General features: G+C 44.2%; 1 protein-coding gene across 6 annotated transcripts; it reads left to right on the plus strand.

The window, feature by feature from the left end:
- The first annotated feature begins 466 nt into the window (after positions 1–466).
- Positions 467–16,163, plus strand: CNR1 (cannabinoid receptor 1). 6 transcript variants are annotated; one of them, XM_040058585.2, is made up of 5 exons: positions 633–656; positions 1,562–1,599; positions 7,902–7,994; positions 8,441–8,497; positions 13,470–16,163. In XM_040058585.2, exons 2-5 carry the CDS (start codon positions 1,595–1,597, stop codon positions 14,950–14,952), a joined length of 1,638 nt encoding a protein of 545 aa, XP_039914519.1. In that variant the 5' UTR covers positions 633–656; positions 1,562–1,594; the 3' UTR covers positions 14,953–16,163. The 6 variants fall into 6 exon arrangements, with proteins under 6 accessions (XP_039914524.1, XP_039914525.1, XP_039914519.1 ...); XM_040058590.2 differs by lacking the exon at positions 1,562–1,599 and having other exon boundaries at positions 467–656; XM_040058584.2 differs by lacking the exon at positions 633–656 and having other exon boundaries at positions 1,126–1,599.
- Positions 16,164–17,294: the final 1,131 nt, after the last annotated feature.

Raw genomic sequence — 17,294 nt, forward strand, 5'->3', positions numbered from 1 at the left:
CGGAGCGGCGGCACGACGGGGCTCACGGCCGGGCAGCGCCCGCGGCCGGCGGGGCGCGGGGTGGGGCGCGGCCCGGAACGGACCCGCTCTCCGCCGCCCGCCCCTGCGGTGTGCCCCGGTGTTCCCGCGTCCCTCCCCCGGGGCGAAGTTTGGCCGGCGCCGCCCGTCCGCCCCGGTGCTGCCAGGGCCGGGACAAAAGGCACACGCTGACACGTGATGGGCGCCCGGCTTCATAAATGGGACCGGAGCGGGGCGGAAGGCGGGGGGGACGCAGCGGCAGCGTGTGCCGGAGCCACGCCGGGCGCCCGGCGGCTCCCGCGCTGCCTCCCCGCGCCGAGGCGGCGGCGGGCGGAGGCGGCGGAGGAGGTGGCGGGCGGGCGGCACATGGAGCGGCGGCGGCGGCAGGGCGGCGGAGCCCGGCGCGCCGCCTGAGCCGGGCGAGCGAGGGCGGCGGTGGTCGGAGAGGAGGCGCCGAGGGGAGGGAAGCGAAGAAGAAGGGGAGGCAGCCGGGGGGAGAAGTCTCCCACCTCCTCCTTCCCCTCACCGGCACCGCCTCCTCGGCGCTCCCCAGCGCTGGGGTGCCCGGGTGGGGCGGTGCTCCCGCTCCCTGCCGGGGGTCGGAGCGGGCGGGGAACGCGGCCGGTGCCGTGCGGAGGGTAAGGACGGCGCGGGGCGGCGGGAGGTGGAGGGCAGGGGAGGGCGGCGGGTGCTCCCCCGGTCGGGGGCCGGGGACCCGTCGTCCCCCTCAAAGTTTGTTGGCGGCGTGCGTGGGAGGGAGGTTTTCGGGGGAATGACACCGCCTGCCCCGACGGCGGAACGGGCGGAGGGGAGGCGGCTGCCTGCGGAGCATCCTTCCCCGTGATCCGCCGCTGCGTCCCTCGGCGATCGCGACCCACGCTGCGGCGGGGGCCGAGGACCGCGCGGGTCTCGCCTCTGCCCCGGGCACGGCCTCGGGCGGCCGCGGCGAATAGGAGGTAGCCCGGCGGCCACCCGGGAAAAGCCGGTGGTCCGGGGAGCGCAGTTTGGCTTGGCGAGCCCGGCCGGAGGAGGGGGGACCCGGCGGCCGAGGGGAGCCCGCGGCGGGCGGGGTGCGGGCGGCTGGTGGCGTTATGGTTATCACGCGTCTATTCTTCTGTGCGCGGAGCCGGTGGCCTCCCGGGCTCCCGCAGGACCTTATCTGACATCGGAGGTTTTTCCTCTCGTCCCGATCCACTGGTGATTTACAGCGGGTGGTATTCAGCCCGGCTTCCCGCTGCACTTTTCCTCTCAAAACTCTGTCTTTGAGGGTGTAACCGAAATAAAAGGCGGTTCGCAATTTTGTGCGCAACGATGTTCCGTTAAAAAATGTCACTTAGTCGTCCAGCATCCTTAGAATATCTCGGTAGGGTTGGTTGGTTGGTGGTTTGTTTTTGTCTGAAATTTGGAAGTCTAGCGAGGGAAAGAGCTGAAAAAGAGTGAGCCTTTTAAACTTCACGCAGCGTTTGTCATGTGAAATCTTCATGTGTTGAGAAATAATTTTGAGTAACCAGATGGGCTGATTTGGCATCTTTTTGTCTCAAAGACGTCTGCAGATCTCCATTGAGAACACCCCTGGATGAGGTATGTACCAAGCCTTTGGTAGGAGAGAGCTCATTACTGTGATTGCAGTTTGATTAAGTAAAATGGTGTCAGAAGATGAAGTCCATAGTTTTCCTTCTTTCTCTAAAATTGTCATCACTCTTATTCTCTGTATGGCAGTAAATGATAACAGTTTTGGCATGTGTTTTTTTTCTTTTAGAAAATAAAGGGACATATATAACATAGAGCCAGATAGCAAAATTCTCCTTGAGTATCTACTAGGGTTAAAAGAAAACCAAAACAAAACAGTGTAGCTTTTTTAACCTGCTCAAGGTGTAGTGTTTTTGTTTTTTTTTTTTTCTCCCTTAGATGTATCATGTTGTTTTCATTGTTATTGTTCACCCTTTCCTAAAGGAATACGGCATTCTCTGCTGGGGGTGGCACTGCTGTTAAGGCAAAGAATCAGAGCGATATGATTGTAATGTTTAATAACAAAATGTACAGCATTGCAAAAATTACTTGGCTGTGCTTAATTATTTTAGTGTTACACCTCGTATCAACGACCAGCATGGGTTTTTCCTTCTCAAGAAGAGGAAAAAGCCCTGTGACTATAGTAGGAATATTTATTATGCAGGCAGAGTTTATTAAATCAGTCATAAAAGAAATGAACGTAACATCTTTAAACAGTTCAGAAGATGAATGTGTAATTCCTGGTTTGCTTGACGTTAAAATTAGTTTTGTGGCAACGAGTAACAGCTTTGCTTTATTATCTGTTGGTCTTTGGAATAAGAGGTAGGACTATTTGAATAAAACCATTTTAAAGCAGAATTCATAAAAGCAATAATTGTTTGACTGAGCCAGCAGGCACCTATTGCCAGCAGGGAGAAAAAAAAAAAAAAAAAAAAAAAAAAAAAAAAAAAAAAAAAAAAAAAAAAGTTGGCTGGGTAAAGAAACTGGCTTATTTGCTGAGAATTTAGCTCACTGACCATTCTGTGATACAAAAACTCACAGGAATAGGATCAAAATACCCATAAAACTCAAGGTGAAGGTGGAAGCAGGTTGTAGTATTGTGAGGACGAGCCCATGGATGCCTTTGATCCTGGCTGTTGTTCTTTGATGGATGATGTGAGCTCAGTTGCATTAAGGACCACGTTAAAGGCTTTCATGCTCTGTTGAAGGACTGACAGGTCTTAGCCAATGCAAGCGTTTCTTTGACTTCCCCTATAACAAGTTTTTGATTGGACAGCAGAAGTTTAGAAAGAAATAACTTTTTTTTTCTTTCTTTTTGAAGCCATTTTTGACTTTCAGCCTTTAATGTGTCTGTCTCAAAATGCTTGCAGACTGTCATCCCACTGGGAATTCTGGTGCTGAAAATGCTATGCACTAGAGAGGGGGAGCTGACATGGTTTTCTTTTCTATTGGGTTGAGGAGACTAAAAATCCAAACTCATATATTAATTTAATATTCCCCAAGATTTTCATGGATACATTGCCATTCTTGATTCTGCAGGTCTCATCCACCGTCTTCTGCTCACCTAGTTTCTCTAATTCTGTCTGGTTTAAAGAGAAATTGCTGTAACTTCTCAAATGCAAACTTTGTGACCTCTCTAGTCATACAGTCACCTACCTAGGCATCTGCAGAATTCATTTTTCTCAATGGTGATTACTCTTCATCTCTTTCCAGATGTCTATTTTGTCTTTATCTGACAATCCTCATGAAACAGTAAATTATTTTTTTGCTGCAATTTCCCAAGTAGTTTAGGCTATGGAACATGATGAATGTTCTATAAAACCACTCATCGACTATTTAGGTTAGAATTTTGAGATTTTTCTCTTCTCTAGCAGCAAATTCACAGTCTGCTGATGATTTAAAATTCTTACTGTGGGCGACCCTAACACTGGGATTTGGCCAAGTTCAAAGCAGCTATGCAGATGGACACACAAGACAGAAGGCAGAGGGAAATAGACCCTTTTAATCATAACAAGGCTTCTCTTGTTTTCTTATCTACAATGGAAATGCATGCAAGTCTCTTGTTCCTAAAAGCAAGCTTGCAAATGTGCCAGAATAGACAGCAAGAGAATTTGTTATTAATGCAAAGTTAAAAATGTGACAACCAGAGCCGTCTTCTCAGTACGGCTCTGTGTGTCTCCGTTTCTAGACTGACGCTGTGCTGCTGCCAGAAGTGCACATCCCATCGCTGTTGGTGGGGTAAGGATTCCCCCCCCCCAAACTCACACCCTTTGAAAGTATATGCCTTTGTTAATAATTACTGAAACCAGCTATGACCTGTCCTTTTGAAATGGTTAAAATTACTTATAAATCAATTTCTTGTTAGAAAGAACTTTTTTTTTTTTTTTTTTAATCCCCTTTTTCCTGAAGGTGCCATTGTTGCCCGTGAAAAATGATTGGGTTTGCAACATAAGGTCGGAGCACATTGTGTTCTGTCAATTTGTGCTTCATGCAGGGGCATTACGGTGATGCACACCTCGAGCTTGCTTCTGCCTCTCTTCAGTAGGAACGTCCTTTCTTGGTGAAACTGGCCACATCCAAATTACAGACAAAATAGGTATTTCATTACAGTATGATGTTCACTTCTTACACCTTGGCTGGACTGTTGGTGAACGTGGATGTTTTATACAATTCAGTTGTTGTATTGTTTATGTAGATTGAGGCTAGATGGCATCAAATAGTACCTCGTCCTGTGTTCACCTCCTCTTTGGCAATTATATATATTCTTAAGAAAGGTGTGTTTACTCACTACAAAGTACTGAGCAGGAGACGGTCTGTACTGTCAATTCCCGTTCAGCCCTCACTGGAGTGGTTTCCGTCTTTCTGCATTTTAGGAAACATTTCAATATTTGTGTTTGGGATCTTGGGGGGCTCCCACCTTCCTGTTCTGTTGAGTATGTGAAACATGCTCTCAGAAATCACTGCTCTTAGTCAGTTGTACCTCTCTTTTAAGGAATCCAGCACTGAAGTCCAGACTATGTACATGTCTGGAATATTAGGTGACATGTGTATAGATACACGCAAAATAACTTTTACAGGATCTCAGTGATAGATAAACTAGTTTTAGATTCTTCCTTTTAGCCGAAAAGGCTGTGTTTAAGGGAATTCAAAAGGATGTTCAGCAATCATCTTGCCTATATTTTTTTTGTACCTAACACTTGTAGCTTGTCTGCGTGTCCTGTAGCACTTGAAATTTGAATTTATGCGTGACAAACTGCAGGGTTTGTGAGACTTCAGTTCCTCCTCTAGATGCGTGGTTTTTTGTTTATGTGTATTTGTAGGTTTATGTGTACAAGTACACCTATATATACACCTATATATGTAAAGTCATAACTCATCCTTCAGTATATTTTAGCTATTTTTCCAAGTCTGATGTAATATTGGTTGGAGTCTCTCCACAATTTATTGTTCTGCTACTTGGATATCAAATTCTACTGTAATTCTTTCCCACTTCTCCTCTTCCCTCCGTCTCTCCTTTTTTTAAAAAAAGAAAAGCATCTGCATATTTCAAAGACATACACCATTGCCAAGCAATCTGGTGTAGTGGCTTAATATGCTGGCAAATAATTTCACAAGTTATTTGTGTGTGTGAAGGCAGTATATTTGAATATCATTGTATGGTGAATGTAACCATGAGGACAGTTATCTGAGCTTATTTAAATCTTAGGAAAGGCCAGACAGCTCCAGAAATGAAAGAATTTTTTCATTTTTTGGTTGGTAGTGTGTATTTTTGTCCTTTGCTAATGCTGGTGGCACGGGACATTGCAGTTGCCAAAAGCATTTTTATCCTAGGTTCTGAGCATTGCCAAAATTTGACAGCCTAAAAACAGTCTGCAGGAGAAGAAGACTCTTGGAAGAATGAGGTAGAAGGAATGTTGCTTTGCAATGTGCTACCTGGCCTTCTGTGTGCTAACTTTTTGTCATTGCCTGTGAACCTCTTTTTCACTTTTGGTGTGTTTATCCACCATATGGGTCGCTCAATGGCTCCATTTGAGCTCTCTCTTTTTTCCCACCTTTGAAGTCCGTATCCCGTATGTAATTTTCCATAAGCAATTTTGTTTTTGTTGATGTCCCTGGCCGAATTTGCTCAGCTAACCTCTCCTGAGTGTCCCCAGCCTGGTCCCAACTGTCGGTGCATACAGTGCTGTCCTTTTCTCTGACCTTACCAAGGATGGCTTCTCAAAGCCCTTTGCATCTTCCTTTGTCGTTTCTATACACATCAGAAATGGACTTTCAAAAGGGCAAGTCATTGCCTGCAGAGCGATCTGTTCTTTCTTTATGGTGAGATCTGAAAAATCCCACTAGCTTTGTCTTTCAGCTTATGGAGGTGTCTCTGAAGTTCGAACAGCTCAGAAGAGGAGGGAGGTTTTCTCTCGTGAATTTTCTCCTCACCTGATCTGCTTTCCTTCAGCCTATCACAAAGGCAATTCTTCTCTTTCTCTTAAATCTGTACCCCTGCCTCACTGAGGTACTTCCACTTGGGTCTTCCTTTCTTACCTTGCTCCGCTTTGCTCCTGTCTCACCTGGAGGTGTCTTATTCCCAGTATGAGGAGTATATCTTTGTTCTCTTGTACCAGTCCTTACCACACCAATAACTTAACCCACATTACCGTTGCTCTCGGCATCTCCTTGCTATCTCATGATTTCTTTAATTAAAACTCGTTACAGCCAGTTTGTTGCGGGGGGATGAGAAGGCAGACATACACTGTGTGCAGTTTATGAGAATTCTCCCTGGAGCCTGATGTTTTTGCTATCTTCCTGTCTCTAAACCTTACTCTTTTAATAAAGTTCTCTAATATTTTCTGCTGCAAGAAATTTGTGACCTTATGTGTTCTGCTCCTGCCATTGCATGGAAACTATTTTCTAGGAGTGGTTCTCTCCCTCTTTCTCTCTTTTCTTCCTAATAAATGTGGTTTTCCTCCAGTTTGATCCTTAGACATTACATTCTTCTGGAGACCTTTAGCATCCAATGGAGCCTGATCTTTTATGTCCTGCTCTGTTGTTTCAGATGACTTCTCTCCCTTAAAGTACACGTTGTGTAATAAGCTGCCATTTCTTCTAGGTACTTCCAGGAGAATGAGTGTTCAGCCCCTATCTCTTGTACATCTGGCTGGGCTTCTCTGTCCCCATTTAACACTTATGTCAATTCTGCTCAGCAATAAGTGCCTGCACCTTTTGGCATTAGAGAATGGCTAGAGAAGAGGCTGGAAATGACCAGATTTCTATTGGAATTTTAAAATCCAAGATGAACTCTTGTGAGGAATGAAAAAGTTTGAGAGTTCAAAATTTACAAGCTTAATGAGTTCTTTTCCATTTTCTTTAAAATGTAAGTACCATAGCATTGTATCAAACTGTTCATTCTGCTTTATTGGAAAAGAAGAATAGAAGGTCCTTTATCCGAAAACCAGTCCCTAAACTGGAGCTGATTTTGAGCAAGCAGCCTGGTCACGATTGCTTCACTGTTTCCTTTCACCTGAGTCTTTCATACTTCAGCAGGACTCCTCATCCTCTTCCAAAATTTTATCTTTACATGAAATTAAGATAACATGAAGTAAACAGTGAAAGATATTTCAATCCTACAGTTTTACAATAGCCACCTCTGCCTTCTGTCCCTTCTCCCAAAACCTGGGCAAGGCAGGTTAGCTGTAGTTTTCTGTTAATGTGACCCTCATGGTCCCCTTCCTGGTTTGTGACTTCAGTAGTTCATCTTGTCTACAGCTTGGTAGGAAATGTGTGTATAATAGGTTGTGTTTTACAAGCTGAGGAGTTTTGGGTGACCTCAGGAGTTCTAGAGATTTTTCACAGGCAGACAGGGCAGCTGCTCCCGCTATTCCTCCTCTGCATCTGTGGGGGTGCAGGAGATGCATCCTTGGTTTGCTTAATTCAGAGAAAGGGCTTCAAGCTAAGCCTCTCGTCAGGCATGCACCCTGCCTCTTGGAATATCAGGTGGTGCCTGTATTTCTGGATGTTTAGCTTTCAATCCAACATGGAACAACTTGAGCAGTTTAGAGATCAGCAGCAGGATGTAGAGGTTGCCAGCATGCTCACTTGGCTCACAGAGAGCAAAGTTTTGGTCCTTCTCCTGCACCAGAAGGAGCAGGATGTCAGCCTTGCTTTTGAACCTCTGTGATCTTAGACACATGTACATGCACTGGCTGTTTGGGACGTGAGGTGCAGCCTCCTTTTCTCTGTACCTGCAAATCATCTGTGCTAAAACTGGTACACACATCTTGCCAGCTTTGGAGGGAGGAAATAATACTATTCCTTTTAAAGATATCATACATCACTGATTAACACCCTGTTTTCCCCCTTGTTTTGTTTTTATTTTTGTTCAGGTTCTCAGCTGCTGGATGCTGGGGGGTGTCACATAGGAGCCATTTGCCCACAAATTGGAACAGTCCAGCCCTTATCCTGCTAGCGTGCAAACGGTATGTTAATTAACACGAATAACCATGTAGCTGTGCCTTCTTGCTAATTACGGTTCAACTTGCCGCAGATATGATCATGTTACATAAGAACAAAATTGGGTTCATTACTTGCATGCCCTAGTTTACCCCATAGCTGATAGTGCCTTGCTGTATCCAGAAGATAACATCCCTCATTTGCTCCTCTCCTAGTGTCTGTGCTCCTTCCTGATCCCTCACACAGAGTGAATTCTGACTGAAATGAATGCAAGTTTTCCTGAATTAGGAGTGACAGCATATTTGCTGTTTTTAGCCTAGGAGTAGCACAGTTTTGGAGATGGAGTAGTAAACCAGGCAATAGGGTAGGGGCAACATTGCCTTCGCATTCTTCTCAACATGTGTTTTTTCCTTACTTGGTGTTACTGAATCTGAGAGTGCCATTTCTCAGTCTGCACGTTTCTTTCTCTAAGGCTTGGAAACCTTGTTCTGTCCTCGAAGCTGTATTGTCCATCACCATATGGTATAAGGTAATTATTAGCCGTATAAATTTTCATTTTATAGGACAGTTCTAATTCCTAGAGGCCAACAGTTACCATGGTAGATCTCATTTCTCTCACAGTTTTACAGCTGGCTGCATACGAGTGTAAATTACTGCTGTTGCTCCTGTGGCAGCACTTGGTGGACACAGTTTGGGAACAGTCCCAGTGTTGTATGGGCTCTATGCAAACTTATCAGAAGATAATGCCCTTCTCTGAATGACTTAGAACCTTATAGGGTGTAAACAAGGAGAGTGCATTTATCTGTTTTTAAGCATTCAGAAATTGTTTGAATTCTTCCTACTTGTACTTTAGCCTGTTCTTAATTAACTAAAATTATCACAGAAGAAATGTATAGACATAGAGATCAAAATATTTTCTAAAATGGAAGCAAAAAAGGTTTGATTGTGGATTTCCCTTTATTGTTTTGATTCCTTTTCTTGCAATGTCAACGCTTTTGCAGCTATCAGTATCATCATTGTATTGCTCATAATTACTTTCTGAGGAACAGCATAAATACTCACTCTTTCTATTCAGGGTATTAAAATTGCTTTATCAGTCATCCTGGTTTGAAAATTGTAACGAATTCAGCTATTTTTGTAGACAATGATAAAAACCTTCCAGCTCTCCTTCTACCCCAGAACAGCAGGAGAAGATAGCTAATAGTCACGTTCTTGTTCCCCAAGTGAACTGGTCTTGTGGACCAACAAGAAGTCTGGAGGAGGTATAATTCTCCCTGTTGTCCTTCATGATGACTAACCAGCCTCTTATGGACTATATATTTTGTATTTTACCTGAAGTGTATTTATATTCTGATATCCAAGCATCTTTTAGGGCTATATGTAATCACACAGTGGAGGGTACTAATAAGGCTTGCCCCCTCAACTCCTCACTAATTGTTTCACTTTGAAAGGCAGAGCCTTACAAAGTTGTGTCTTCAACCTTCAGGTGATGTGTAACACCTCACGTGTTTGATCCCGATAAAGTCGGCAGGGAAAAAGGGCCGAGGGGAGTGGAAGGCATGTCACGGCAGACAGCTAAACCGGGAGTTTGTCAAAGCCACTCCATCTAGTGGCAGTCACTTCGCACAGCTGGTCTGGCAGTGCCCATCAACAGCTGCCAGATGATGGGAGAAACGTCTAAAATGGTGCTCAGCTATGATTGTTCTGGTCTGGTCTTCAAGATAAAAGATCCTGAAGTTTTTCTCTGTTGTTTAATTCTTACCTGCAGTCATAACTCAGTACTTGCTGTGACTTGCTGCATGCAGTTGTGGAAATACATCAAAATTTTTGAGTGCCGATGTTGGTACAACCACTCCTTCATATTTAATCAATGTTTCAGTCTTTTAAAAGCTGTTTTAAAATGAGTGAGGTAGTAGATCTCATTTATGGAAGGAATGAAGCTGAGAGCTTTGAAAACTCAGAGAAGTTGAAAGAGTGGATTCTGGCCGGGCAAGAGATCTTGGCAGAGCAGGGAGGCTCTCCCTTACTGCCATTCTGCCCTTGAGGGGAGCTTTCTGCAGCACACAGCTGCCACTCCAGCCCCATGGAGAGAGGATGAACCTGTGTGGGGGACACTTCTTCTCTGCAGAAGCTCTCAGAAGCCAGAGGGGCTCCCGGAGTATTTCATGTGGAGATGGCCATGGCTCTTGGGCTGGATGGGTTTGGATTGTATTGAAGCCAGCTGCAAAGAGCAGTGTGGCTGCATGGTGTGGGGTGTCTGTTCTCATGGGTGCTGTCTGCTCAGCACTCCAGGTTTGGACAGAATTGCTCAGAGCCAAAATGTGTGTGGCACTGGCATGTGCACCTGACCATGCGAAAAGACCAAGAACAAGACCATTGCTTCTGCCACTGTCTTTTCCTTCTATGTCAAATCGTGCAGCACCTGTGATCTGATATCTGCAGTGCCAAAGGTCCAGTCTTGTGTTCACCAGACAACTGTATAAAACCTTGCTGATCTCTTCAGTGCATTTTAGTAGTGAGCTTATACTGGGATAAGCTAGTATCTAAATTAAAATAAATGAATTTCCTGTAAAGTGTAATTCCAGATCAGGCAAATGGTTGTTTTACTGCAACTTTAATAAAAATCAACTGCAGGTTGAATAGGTGCATGCACACATAGTGCTAGAAATTTCCAATTAGGATATTCCCAGCAGCAAACAAAACCAAAATTAATGTTAGCAGCATCCCCCAAAGCCTAAACTACACTACTAATGAACTCCCTGGTACTCTCAAAGAAAACTGTCTTTGCAGAGACAATAAGGTAAAAATTACTGTAATAATCTCAATGTAAAAATACAGAGAAAAAAAAAATCATTGACATTCAAAGTAAGGCTTGGCTCTCCTGATCCCATTAACCATGTTGTTAGCGTAGCATATGCATGCATAGTGATATTGTCACATAACTCACTGCCACCTTCAAAAGAGCACGCAAGAACTCGTGTTCTTTCATTTGTATTTCAAATAAAGGTAGGGGTTGCATGGCACGTAATTCTGAGGAAGTCTGTACTTGACATGACTCCAGCAGCGACCAGCTACCTCATAACAATTTGTTTGTCTGTCTAGCAGAAGTGTTCAGTTGAATACAATTTATGAAGCTTTCCTCAGACATAATCTTCTCGACATGGAGCTATGGCTTTACTCATTATAATGGTTCTCTTCCTTCTGTCAAAAATAAGCTTGAATAGCAGAGGATACCACAGCAATCTTTACATATTTATAGAACTACTTTTTTATTTAATATTTTTTGGTAGTTTTCAAATTAATAACACATTCTTCACTTCTGGTTTTAAAATGGTGTTACAATGCCAAGCCTAAAGTTAACCACACTTCACCCAAAGCAGATTTGTCAGCAAAGTCATTATTGCAGCGTGTAACATCTGCAAATTCTCTAGGAGTAGGTAGAAAACAGACTAGTACCTTCCATATTAGATGATTGCTGTTCATTTTTAATGTATGCTTCAGTGACATTTCCTTCCCTCACTGCTCACGCCCTCAAAATTAAATTCCTTAATACTATCTGTCTGTCCAATAATTGTTATTTGCTGAGCAAACTGTGTGTGCAAAAGCTGACTCAGACAGTATATTTTGTGTGTTGCAACTATCCCAGTAAGGCTTGTTTGTTGTCATACGTTTTTGTAGCACTGGAGTTGCGGTGTGTTCTGAAGGTCTAAGTTCATATTCTCGTTAATACTCAATGTCCAGGCCTGCTTAATAAAAGGCAAAACTTAAAAGAGCTGTGAAAAAAGTCTTTGAGTGTTCATATGCTATAAGGGCAGTATAAATATATCAGCCAGGTGATCTCTGCTTCTTTGAAAATGCTCATGATTTCACATATTTTTAAGCTATGCTATTGTTATAGAGAGGCATTCTTTTCTTCTTTCCTATAGTTTTTGTGGGAAATAGAACAGTGGTACCTACTGTGCGTGTCTTCTCTGTAAGAGAAGAGGTGATCAGTACTCTGATTTTGGCAGATAAACTCTTGTAGCCTTTCTGACCATTTATTGTCAGCTGTATGAAGTGAACAGGTTAAGTCAGTACAAGCCTATATAGGCTTCTAGGCATCTAGGGTTTCTTGAGTGCAACAATATCCTCCAAACTAAAAGCAAGAAGAAACTTGGTTTGCTCCTGTTGCTGATTAATCATTGAGATGTCCCATAGCAGATGCAGAATATTCGTAGCACACAAAAGGAGTGATTCTGGCTCTTATTTGTATTCAGACCACTCTCATCCATTAAGGTGGTGGAAAGGGGCCCTAAAGCAGATGTTCAATCCATATTGAATGAATTTTCTCTTGGCAAAGTAGTATAAAGGAGTACAGAGCAACAAGAGCTGTAAGACTTATCTTACATGTTGATGCTTGCTTAGGTGCTGAGGAAGGTCCTCCTCTCCCAAAGGAACCCTGACCAGGAGTTGTTTGCTACAACTAGTCACCATCCATGAGCAAAGGCTGTACTTGACAGATCTCAGAGACCACTGGCTACCTGGGGATCTTCTGCTAGGTCCCCCCAGTTTTGGAGGGGACAGAATATTTTTGAGGGTGTCCCCAGGGGTACAAGTTACTTATATTACAATGCTTCTCACAGAAGCAGTGGCTCCTGGTCCCTTTTGCCTGGAATTTTGGCCACTGCTTAAACGTGGTGCCATGTTTATCTAGGCAAACTTGAACTGCCCTGACTGAGGCTTCTGGTGTGTACAGAGCAGATCACTGATTGTCTCACTGACTTAACAGGGCTGGTCATCTTTCCTGAAACTGTGGGCTGAGCTGGGTAACCCACCTTCCTCATACTGCTCAAACATTCCAGTACCTTAGTTTGCTTAGCTGAAAGAAGGAGTAGAGCAATCTCTATTTATTGATCAAATACCTTGCTAATAAATTTGCAGTAGCAAATTCAGGATGTTAATAGACCTCAGATTGCTATAACAGGATAATAAAAATATACAGGCATACTGGATGAACTGTGAAATTTGGAGTGCGTGGCTCAGTCCCCATTGCCTCTCTGTTGTCAATTTTTTAAAGCCCTCAGTGCCTTTTGAAAGAAAAACAATGAAGGTGGTGACTCAGTTTAGTGCTGCACCTGCAGCGGCACTCGGTATTATCTAAATGAAGCAAGCCCAAGGAATATTGGTCTGCAAGGTACTTCGCAATCAGAAGCTGAGAAAAATACCTTTCTGGTAGAGCAGCTCAGAAGGTTTTGATGAGAAATGAAAATTGCTTTCCTGTGAAACATTCAATTCCCTGTGCCTCTGTTTTTCACGTCACTTCTTAGTGTAATTCAGTTTTAGTGAAATCCAACTGATTTCTTTCTAAGTGCACAACCCACCCTGATTTCCCACAGTGGCAAAGCTAGACCTGCACTGAATATCAGGGAAGGGTTGATTTTGTTTGACACAGCACAGTTAAGTTCTCAGTGGAGTTTGTCTCCCTGTTTATGTTAATGAAGTCTGATCTTTTCCCCGTATAGGATTTCCTCCGATGCATTTTTTCATCTCCCATGTATCTCTGAAACCAACAAGACTGGGGTTATGAAGTCAATTCTAGATGGCCTCGCAGATACAACCTTCCGAACAATCACGACAGATCTCCTTTACGTGGGCTCCAACGATATCCAGTACGAAGACATGAAAGGCGACATGGCATCCAAGCTGGGGTACTACCCCCAGAAGTTCCCTCTTTCTTCCTTCAGGGGTGATCCTTTCCAAGAAAAAATGACTGGGGGAGATGACTCCCTGCTGAGCATTATTCCCTCAGAGCAGGTCAACATCACAGAGTTTTACAACAAGTCCCTGTCCACTTTTAAGGATAATGAGGAGAATATACAGTGTGGGGAGAACTTTATGGATATGGAGTGTTTTATGATCCTGAACCCCAGCCAGCAGCTGGCCATCGCTGTGCTGTCGCTCACCCTGGGCACATTCACAGTCCTAGAGAACCTCCTCGTCCTGTGTGTCATCCTCCACTCCCGAAGCCTCCGGTGTAGACCCTCCTACCATTTCATCGGCAGCCTGGCTGTGGCTGACCTCCTGGGCAGCGTGATTTTTGTCTACAGTTTTGTGGATTTCCATGTTTTCCACCGAAAGGATAGCCCCAACGTCTTCTTGTTCAAACTGGGTGGAGTTACAGCCTCCTTCACCGCCTCTGTAGGTAGCCTTTTCCTCACGGCAATAGACCGGTACATCTCTATACACAGGCCACTAGCTTATAAAAGGATTGTTACCCGACCAAAGGCTGTCGTAGCATTTTGTGTGATGTGGACAATCGCCATCGTAATAGCCGTTCTTCCTCTGCTCGGCTGGAACTGCAAAAAACTCAATTCTGTTTGTTCGGACATATTCCCTCTCATCGACGAGACGTACCTGATGTTCTGGATCGGGGTCACCAGCGTCCTCTTGTTGTTCATTGTCTATGCCTACATGTACATTCTGTGGAAGGCTCACAGCCACGCCGTTCGCATGTTGCAGCGAGGCACGCAGAAAAGCATAATCATTCAGTCGACGGAGGATGGTAAGGTACAGATCACTAGGCCTGATCAAACTCGTATGGACATCAGGTTGGCCAAAACCTTGGTCCTTATCCTAGTTGTTTTAATCATATGCTGGGGCCCTCTCCTTGCCATCATGGTGTACGATGTCTTTGGGAAAATGAACAAGCTCATCAAGACTATCTTTGCCTTCTGTAGCATGCTCTGTTTGCTGAATTCAACAGTGAATCCCATCATCTACGCTCTGAGGAGCAAGGACTTGCGACACGCCTTCCGCAGCATGTTCCCCACCTGCGAAGGGACCGCGCAGCCCCTGGATAACAGCATGGAGTCTGACTGCCAGCACAAACACGCCAACAACGCGGGGAACGTGCACAGGGCTGCCGAGAGCTGCATTAAGAGCACAGTTAAGATTGCCAAAGTTACCATGTCTGTCTCCACAGACACAACTGCTGAAGCGTTGTAAGTCAGAGACTTCTCAGCGTTGTGAGAAAAGAAGTTTAAGTTTAAAAAAAATAAAAATTTAGAAAAATCAGCAACAAAGAAAACCAAACCCATGGCTTAATGTGTTTGTAATATTTTTTGGTTTGTCATTGTAAGCTGAGCGATGATTGTGTTAAGAGCATTACCGTCAGCCAGTTCTTCAGGTTTTACAATTAGGGATTCTAGCTAAATTTTCACAAGTTTTTCGCAAAAGGTGTTTACTGAATAATAATGTTTCCTGAAAGAGCACAGAGAAAATACCAGATTAGCAATCATTCCTTTGGGGGTGTGAAGAAGAATTGTGAAACCTAATCGAAAAATAACGCATCCTAAACCAATACCATCAAAAAAGAAAAAACGCCTTGTAATCATGCTGTTCATTTCAATGTGAAATGTATTTCATGTCTATAAGTAATAGGAGTTTCTGATTTTTTCCAAAAGCAGCAGTGCTGAGTTTAGAGGTTTTGTAAAACTTGTCGTGTCCTGTGAATTGTGTGCTGTTTTATTATGTGTTATTGATATTTGTCTGATTAAACAAAGTGATAAGGTAAAATTCCGTGGAAATAACGTGAAACGTGATATGTAAACCCCATTGAAAACACTTACTGTATTTGAAGAATTCCTATGAGATATTTTGGAAATTTTACACTTTTAGTGGTCTTCTGTGGATTTAGAGGAGAGGCTTTGTGTTCTTCTACTAAAATTATTTCCCCACTACCTTTTACTTTCACATGCCTATGAGACTAACAGCAACAGAGGAATAGAGGAGGAATGTGAGAAAAGAATGCACTGGTTCAGACTTTTAAATACCACTGCGTTTATACAGAAGGATGTTTATGGTTGCACAGACTACTGCCCTGATCTTGGGCGTTGTGTGAATACGAACACTGAAAAACAAAGGTCCCGGATATTGGCTTCTTTAATGGCCATCTGGTTTTAAGCCATGTGCTGGTATTGGACCACTGAAGACAGCATGTGTCAGACTCAATGTGTGGTGTTATCACTGTGCAGTCGATGTATGCTTGAAGTGTGTCACATTCCTGTGTCCCAGGTCTAAGCAGATTCAGAGCCTGAGATGCCAAATTCTTGGAGGAGGAAATATTGTCAGACTTAGACATCTTCTTATTTTGTGAGTGTGCATATAAATAAATATCTCTGTGTGTGTACGTGTGTGTGTGTGTGTGTGTAAGTATACTAACCAGTGTGAGTCATGGTAGCATAGCTAACATAGGACACTATGACCAAATGTAACTGTATTTCTTGCTGCACGCTTTGCACACGAATTCTGTTTCTAAAGTTGAGTTCTTCCAATTGATTACTGGTGAAAGTACCGTATTAAGACCATCTCAATCCACGCTGATATGTGTATCCATGTGCTAGAGGAAGCAACCTTTCAGTTGCACTTGAGAATAAAGAGAAATGAGAGGCCGAGAGCATGGAATGAGCCCGCACTGACAAATGCTGTGGCTATTGATGGTGCTCCTGAAGACTGAGAAAGCCAAGAGTAAATGGTAGCTCGTTTTAAGGCTGTAAGTATTCAAATCTGATAGCTTGCAATGAGATGTGTCTCTCTGAAACCACTGACAAGGTTTGATACTACCAGGAAGAAGTTACTGAAGGAGAATAGTGACTGTTCCATACTGGTGCGGTTTCTGTGGCCTGGGACTGTCACAAGGAACATGCTACCAGATAGTCTTTGAGGCGTGGATATTCTGTGATTCTGTTCTGAGTCATAAGGTCTGGGATCCTCTTCTCTGCTGCCTTGCTTTTTCAGACCGTTTCCTCACCCTTCTGGCTGATTTCTGCCAAAATAACTGAAAACGCGGCTTAGTCCTTTCGCTGCCTGGCACTTGCTGCAAACAGGGGTGACTTTCTCCATGGTACAGGGTGAATGGAGCCAAATCCATACTGCCCTGCCGCCCATCCTTGTGCTTAGGTAGGGAGAGAGAGAGGCCGACAGCCCTGGCTCTCTGGCTCCTTTAGTGCACGCCAGAGCAGCCAGCTGAACGCCCAGCCCCTTTCAGCCAGTGGCTCTGTGGGGGTGCAAGTGGCTCCAAGTTTAGGCTTGGGGAGGGGTGGCATGTTTTAAAGATAAGATTGGACCAGGTGAGGTGCTGAGTAGCAGCTGGAAGAGACAGGGGTACTTTCCTCCTCCACCCACCTCCACTGCAGCTTACCTGTGTGATGGGACAGGGTGCCACGCTCTCAAGGGGTCCACTGCAGTCAGCCAAAACAGTGGATTGCAGAGGATTCCCAGAGGATGTCAAGTCCTCCTGAAAGATCTTATGCCTAGGTCTAGTCCATCCTAAAGCAGTCCTCTTGGAG

Source organism: Hirundo rustica, chromosome 3 (genome assembly GCF_015227805.2).
Source record: "Hirundo rustica isolate bHirRus1 chromosome 3, bHirRus1.pri.v3, whole genome shotgun sequence".
Lineage (NCBI taxonomy): Eukaryota > Metazoa > Chordata > Aves > Passeriformes > Hirundinidae > Hirundo > Hirundo rustica.

Bases quoted from the DNA above. Each gene is read 5' to 3' on its own strand.
- CNR1 (XM_040058585.2), top strand. The intron at 7,995-8,440 runs GTATGTTAATTA...TCTTTCTCTAAG, and splicing joins ATCCTGCTAGCGTGCAAACG to GCTTGGAAACCTTGTTCTGT. The intron at 8,498-13,469 runs GTAATTATTAGC...TTCCCCGTATAG, and splicing joins CCATCACCATATGGTATAAG to GATTTCCTCCGATGCATTTT.